At 48.8% G+C, this 7,663-nt stretch overlaps 1 protein-coding gene across 3 annotated transcripts in view; it reads right to left on the bottom strand.

Moving 5' to 3' along the window:
* Positions 1-1,732: 1,732 nt before the first annotated feature.
* SCGN (secretagogin, EF-hand calcium binding protein) overlaps positions 1,733-7,663 on the bottom strand; it is a 36,023-nt gene continuing 30,092 nt past the window's right edge. The window contains exon 11 of one of the 3 annotated variants that reach the window (XM_015087849.3): positions 1,733-2,298. In XM_015087849.3, the coding sequence (XP_014943335.1) occupies positions 2,170-2,298 (129 nt within the window). In that variant the 3' untranslated portion in view covers positions 1,733-2,169. Of the gene's footprint in view, positions 2,299-5,942; positions 7,550-7,663 lie in introns of those variants that run through there. The other 2 variants (XM_053223236.1, XM_053223235.1) reach the window with 2 other exon arrangements.

The following is a 7,663-nucleotide window of genomic DNA, read 5'->3' as shown; positions in this document are numbered from 1 at the left end:
TATGGACTTTTTGTGTTCCTCCAAAATTCGTATATTAAACTTAATCCCCAAGGTGTCGGTATATGGAGGTGGGGCCTTTGGGAGGAGATTAAGTCCTAGGGCAGAGCCCCCATGAATGGGATTAGTGCCCTTATAAAAGTGACCCCAGAGAACTCCTCACCCCCTCCACCATGTGAGGACACAGTGAAAAGAGAGCCATCTATGAACCAGGAAGTGGGCCAGACATCAAATCTGCTGGGGCCTTGGTCCTGGATTTCCCATCCTGTAGTACTGTCAGAAATCAATGTTTTTTGTTTAAACCACCCAGTCTATGGTACTTTTGTTATAGTAACCCAAACACATTCAGACAGCCATCCACCAACGAACCCATCAGTACCTACATTACAGTATATGAGACCCTAACTTTAATAGAAGGTTTTTGAGTGAACTCATTCCTTGAGTGGAATAAACCCACCATCTTTCCACTCAGAGATCTCCACCAGCCCTTTCTTTAGATGTTTGGAAAGGTCTTTACCAACCTCAGGTTACGACTGAGCAGGAAGCCTGGGAGATTCTGGTAGATTCTTAGCCGTATGCTGTGACTAAAAGCTTGTTGGTGTTCGGGGTGAGTAGCTGCCCTCAGTGGATCTGAAAAAATAACACTTAAAAGAATAGACTTGGAGAGATGTCCTACCAGTGGCTGAGGTGGATCCCACCGTGAGACCCAACATGTGGGGAGGGGCCAAGGTGCATGAAATCGGCCATAATTAACTCCCTGACTCCCCACTTCTGAGATGCTTGAGCCCGGACAGGTTGCTTACCTTCTATCTGCCTCGGTTTCTTCATCTCTAAGATTGGTATCATGATTATACCTACCTCCCAGGATTTTGGTAAGGAGTAAATTACTTAAAGTATGGAACAAACACCCAGAAGAACTTGGCACATAGAAAGCACTTGGTGGTAGTTGTTGATATTATGTGTATGAGGGAAGGGATACCTGAGGGGGAGGAACCAGGTTAAGGCCAGGGCCTGCCATTGAGGGGAACCCCGAGAATGATGGAATTTCTTGGGTTATGAATGGCTCAGAATACACCATTCTACACTACAATTTTTCTGAATTACTTAGAGCATTAAACTTGAAGTTCCTCTACGATCTGGCATGAGGTAGGGATGTTTTAGAGAATAAAGTGGGGCCTGCCTCACGTGAGGCTCTCCATACCTGCCCCAGGTGAAGCAGCCCCCTCTCATGGGGAGTGTGTCAGAGCCCCAGGAGTGAAGGACCAGGGGTCCGAGGGGGGCCCTGCAACCTGCAGAGGGGCCCAGACCCTCAGGGGCATAGAGCGAGACTTGGAGATCAAAGATTCGCTGGAGGACACTGTTGGAAGGGGAAGGGACGGGGTGGGGAACAGAGGCTTGCATTACCTGGGAACATTTTCTCCAGATTTCTGTCTTCTCCCTTCTGCCCATGTAAGATTTCAGAGTGCTTAAGAGCAAAAGCTGGCCCAGGTGCAGTGTTCTGGTCTTCTTCACGCAATGAATAAAAAGTGATCACTGGCCACTCCTACGTTCATGCAAACTCAGTCACCAGGGCATCTGAGGACTATGGAAGGAAGCTGGCAGAGACTCCACTGGGATCCCGCCCTTCTCTCTCTTCCTCACCACACCCACCCCAAGTTAGAGACGTGACCCGTCTGTCGGACCATCCGGTCCAGCATTTCGAAGGTCACAACGCCAACACAATGACCCGTGCATCTTTGTTTCCAGCTATAGGTTTATTTCCACGACAGAACTGATTTGTAGAAAATCACAGGAGCAACAGAGACGCCACTCACCACTCAGAAAGCCCACAAGGGGAGCACAGGTGGATGGACTCCGCCTCCCCTGAGCCCCTGGGGCCTGAGGGAGGCCACGCAGGAGCGGATTCAGCAGGTGGTTAGCTGACTCTCTGGGGGGACAGGAAAGCCCGGGTTGGGGGGGCGGGAATAACACAGACACTGCAGGGGGCTCTCAGTGAGGCAGGAGAACACCATGGCCTTAGAAAGAAGGCCCTAGGACCCCCCTTCTTGCCCTAAAACACCACACCATTTGTTACAAAGCTTGCCCCGGTGTCCCCAACAGCAAAGCACAGATACAATTTTCCCAGCAGGAGCTCAGAAACATCCTAAGAGCAAAAGACAAAGCATCCGGGGCTTATGGGTTGATTTTCAGCCCAAGACACAACGCGAGCTCGGACTTCTGAATTTTTCCATCCTTGTTCACATCACAGTGGCGCAGAAGAATCTCCCGGAACTTATCGAGGTCCGCTCCACTGATGCTGGGCTGAGGACAGCAAAGGGAGCCTGTCAGGAAGAGGGGCTGACGGTGGCCCCACCCTTGAATGCCGCCCCCTCCCCGCCCCATGCTCACTACGCTCAGGGGACAGCCTGCCTGTCTAGGGAGGCTCCGTGCAGACAGGCCGTGGGGGTGGTCCCATCTCGTAGGCCCACCGAGTGTTGTCAAGGGTCCCGCCAACACGTTTACCTCCCAGCATGGCTATTTGGGCGAGGGAACCAGCCCCACATCACTTCTCTATGGCTCTAGGGAGAGCCTGCCTATTTAGGCCATGACAAAGATATTTTGCCTTGGAGCAGACAGTTGTCACCACGGATGCTGTCTTGCCGCATGATGAGAGAAGACACATTTCGCTATCTCCCCGTGGGAGGAGTTTGTGCCTCTGATTTTAAAAAGGGTTATAACAAATGAAATACGGACTAAAACAGGATGCCACCGAGCTGCGGACATAGGATTTATTCCAAGGCGTATTTGGGGGCTAAGAAAACACTGTGATACGCACCAGACAGGAAAATAATTTCAAACTCAAAAGGCCCGCATGGGGCGCCCGGGTGGCTCAGTTGGGTGGCCGACTTTGGCTCAGGTCATGATCTCACAGTTCGTGGGTTCGAGCCCCGCGTCAGGCTCCGTGCTGACAGCTCGGAGCCTGGAGCCCGCTTCGGATTCTGTGTCGCCCTCTCTCTCTGCCCCTCCCCTGCTCGAGCTCTGTCTCTCAAAAATAAATAAACGTTAAACAAAAAAAAAAGGCTGATGTGGAACACATTGTCAACACTTGGCTCACTCGGGATACTTCCCTGGGTGTCTGTGACAGGCAGGTAGAGGTGTGGCCCAGGAGATGGCTTAGAAGTCCTGAAAACAGCAAGCTACGCTCCGTGGCTCCATACTGGGAGCTCCTTTCTTATGCAAAGTGGGGACTTTTTGGTTTTCCGCATCCTCACCCTCTCCTGCCCCAGGATCCTCTTAGCAAATTCCCATGCTTAGAAAAGACTTGGGTGGTAGTCATTCACACATTAGCATGAATTAATCTCCAACTAGTGGCCCTCTGCCCCCAGGATCCTTTTAGCAAATTCCCATGCTTAGAAAAAAGTTGGGTGTGGGGCTCCTGGGTGGCTCAGTTGGTCAGGCAGCCAACTCTCGGTTTCGGCTCAGGTCACGATCTCATAGTTCATGAGTTCGGCTCTGTGCTGACAGCGCAGAATCTGCTTGGGATTCTCTCTCTCCCTCTCTCTTCCTCTCTCTCTGCCCGCTCCCACTCATGCTCGTCTCTCTCAAAATAAACTTACAAAAAAAGAGAGAGAGAGAAAAGAAAAGACTCAGGTGGTAGTCATTCACACATTAGCATGAATTAATTTGCCAATGTATTTACCTCATTCAAGCTATTCTAAACTCTCTTTTTCTAATTTGTTTACTGCAAAAGGAATTATTTCCTTAAAGGGAGTGGAAATATTTTGTGAGGGTGTGAATGTGTGTTTGGGGGTGAGGGTATGAATGTGGGTGTAGGTAAGGGAAGTTTCTTTCGACCTTTTGAGTTATGCTTTTGTTTTTTCTTTTTTTTTTTTTTTTGTTAATTTATTTATTTTGAGAGAGAGCACACAAGCAGGGGAGGGACAGAGAGAGAGGGAGAGAGAGAGAGAATCCCAAGCAGGCTTAGTGCGGAGCTCTGTGCTCTTTGGGGCTTGATCCCAAGACTGTGAGGTCATGACCTGAGCTGAAATCGAGTCACTTAACCCACTGAGCCACCCAGGCACCCTTTGAGTTATGCTTTTAATGTTTGACAACTCACTAGGAGTCAGGAGACCCAGATGCCACTGTTCAAAAATGTTTGGATCACGGAAGACAAATCACCTGAAGTCACTGGGGGCCTCAGCTTGAATAATAAGTCACCAGCACACGGGGTCTAACGGTTCTACACAGAATGATTCTAACCTTCAGAACAACCCTATGAGGTTGTATTTACTATCAACTTTAAAAAACAAAATTTTTTAACATTTATTTATTTTTGAGAGACAGAGACAGAGCGTGGGCAGGGGAGAGGCAGAGAGAGAAGGAGACACAGAATCCGAAGCAGGCTCCAGGCTCTGAGCGGTCAGCACGGAGCCCGACGCGGGGCTCGAACCCATAAACTGCGAGATCATGACCTGAGCCAAAGCCGGACTGAGCCACCCAGGTGCCCCTACTATCAACTTCTAATTTACAGATGAGAAAACTAAAGCACAGAGAGGTTAACTAACCTTCCCACTGTCACACAGCAGGTACATGTCCGAACCAGATACGAACTCAGGCAGGGGGTCCCGGAGCTCACCTCTTTACCACACACACTGCCGCAGCCTCCGTGTAAAAATGCATTTTTTTAGTTTCTTACCCACCTCATGGGAAAGTGTGCGAGTGGATCTGGAGTATTTGGCTGAACAATGCTTATCGGTCCCCCTTGAATCCTGGGCCCTAGGGGAACCTGTAGGGCTGGATCTGTCTCCTCGTGCCTGCCCGTGATAAGTGCTCCATTCCAGCCATGGAATCCGTGAGGGACTGTCTACACATGCCGTCTTCCTGTTCCCGCGTGTGCCCTCCCTTCCCTGTATGCCCTGTGTCTCCTGAAGCAGTGAAAGGGGAGGCCCGAACCCTGTCTTCCCTGGTCCCCATGCTGGAGTCAGCATCAGGACGCCAGGCCCGGCCTGCGCCCCCTATGGCCCCTAACAGAATTATGGCTTTGATCGTGGCAAGTGCTTGTTAGAAACCGCTTATGATAGCGCTTCCGATGGGAATATTTCATTAGCAAGCGCCTCACTCTCCAACCGTGCAAAGTTATAACGTGTTCCCTGTCGCCACTCTGTTTATCGGCCGTGCGGCTGTCTGAAAACACCGAGGCGACGGGTAGAGGCCAAGGCCTCGCCGCCTAAGGCCTCGGCCAGGCCCTTGCCAGCCAGGCTCGGATTGTCTGGAAGAGGTCAGGGTAATAAAGGCCACCTCCAGCACCAGTCCTGTCCCACGTGTCTTCGAATTATCACCCGCCATTGCATGTTTTACGATGGAAAGGGGGGACTGGTTGGTGTTCTTTCAGGGTCATTTTGCAGGCAGACAGAGGTGCCCTGTCTGACAGTGCGAAGTCCCCTGGAGGGCGGCGATCACAGGGGACTGCGCTGTGACGGGAGGAGCTTAGGAAGCACATCACCGGGTCCCACAGCCCCAACACTGGTTGTTGGGGATGACAGTGCCTTTCCCTTGCCTCCTGTTGTCTTTTCTTAGAAGTCTGTCCCTCGGGGTGGCAGCACTTTAAGTCACTAACACCCCAGTGAGAAAAATACTTACATATTCCTGCCTGCCCTCTTCCTTGATAGAAAGCCTGGCTCAAAATGAAGCCATTGGCTTTCTGGTGGGGTGGGGAGAAAGGACACGAAGAAGGGAATGGATGAACGCACAAGGCTCTTTCTAAAATGTGACAGTAGGGGGCGCCTGGGGGCTCAGTCAGTTAGGCATCAGACTTCGGCTCAGGTCATGATCTCACGGTTTGTGGTTTCAAGCCCCGCATCGGGCTCTGCGCTGACAGCTTCAGATTCTGGAAGCTGACAGCTTCAGAGCCTGCTTCAGATTCTGTGCCTCCCTCTTTCTCTGCCCCTCCCCTGCTCGCACTCTGTCTCTGTCTCTCTCTCAAAAATAAACAAACATTAAACAAATTAATTAATTAATTAATTAATGTGACCGTGAGTGCCAGCAGTTTTAAAGCATGCAAATCCCTCGATTCCACGCCTGAGATAAAGCCTAAAACCGAGACAAGATGCACCTACCAAAATACTAAGTTTTACTTTGAGTCACAAACAGGGTAAACAGTCTAAATTCCTAAGAGGAGCCCCATGTTGGGTGTAGACATTACTTAAAAAAAAAAATCAAATTAAATACTTAAAGAATAAAAACATAATAAATTACTAGTAAAAGAGGAATGTGTAGGTAAGTCCTATCTAACCACAGGTAAAATCTTCTACAGACACTAAAACAGTGACTGTAACTGAGAAATGCTTATCCATGGAGCTCAACCCATGCAGAATACACCCAGAAATGAAGTCTGTTAATGGAAGGTCTACTCAAATGTAGAGATCATGCTTCTGTCTTTTCTCTACTTTCAGATTTCTCTCCGTATCATTTTTATCGTTTAAAAAATGAAAAGAAATGAGAACATGTGTGCTACGGGCTAATAGCTCTTTGGAGGGGCGTATATTAGATTCAATCTCTTAGGTTAAGTATTGTCCCCCCCCTTGCTAATCATCTTGCCAACAACAGAGAAAAACAGAAGCAGTGTCTAGCAGGATAAAGAAGGAACTCTGGGGAGCCCAGGGCAGGACCTCTCCTCCCCTCCAGGCAGACCTCCTGGTCACCTCTGGCATCCCTGTATGTTTGGCTTCTAACGTTACCATTCACGCTTCTACTCCTTGGAATACGCTGAGCGTCTTGAATGTCTTGCCTTTCTACTTTCTAGCTTAAGGTACAGATTCTCCCGTTGATTTTCATGCCGTGCTGAGGGACCTACAGACTCTTCAGAAATCTTGTGCAGAAATTATTGGGTCATATCCCCCAGGACCTTGCCGTCTCATCATACTGACAGAGGACAGCCCTGAGCGCCATTTTCCAGAGATCAGGGAAAGTGGTGTTCTGGGAACCAGATAGTCTTGTTAATACAAATTCAATATACGTATCATACATGGTTGAAAGAAAACAAGAATGCAATAAGCTTACGTCAGGGTCATTATCGCAAACATCAACGATCCTGACCAAGACTCTACACATAGAACCTGAGCCAGCTCAAGACCTCCACGGCGTGCTCAGATAGTTGCTTTTAAAACAAATTCCAGATATTGTTTGTTTGCTTGCCCTGTGGTCCTTGATGAGAAATATCAGGTTTATCCAAAGATTCTCCCTTGACAACATACTTCAAATTATACGGTGAATAGTTTTTAAGCAACGCAGAAGTGCTACTGGGAAAGACCCAATATAGATATGTACCTCAGTTATCTGGCTTCAGAGGAGAACTTTAATAATTAACTACTTTGTCGCCACTTTTTAGCTCAACAAATCAGCCCTTGTCAACTGCTTTTGTACTACTGACCATGGTCTCACTCAGTCCTTGAAAACCCACTCTCTTAACTTGGCTGGTACTTATACAAGAGGAACCGTTTTGTTGCACCAGAAATAGAAGGGCAAGGACAAGAGTGATGGGGATCCTCTGGTTTCCCATGGAGGTGATTCGAATCTATCAATGAGTGAGGCAAATGCATGTTTTGGGATGGTCTACGATTTTCCCCTTCTCTGATTTTCTCTGGGAAAACGTCTTCCCTACTCTGTTGCTAGGTTAGGTTTTACTTCT

Source organism: Acinonyx jubatus, chromosome B2 (genome assembly GCF_027475565.1).
Source record: "Acinonyx jubatus isolate Ajub_Pintada_27869175 chromosome B2, VMU_Ajub_asm_v1.0, whole genome shotgun sequence".
Taxonomy (NCBI): domain Eukaryota; kingdom Metazoa; phylum Chordata; class Mammalia; order Carnivora; family Felidae; genus Acinonyx; species Acinonyx jubatus.
The sequence above is the reverse complement of the archived record's forward strand: the minus strand, read 5'-3'. Positions and strand labels throughout refer to the sequence as shown.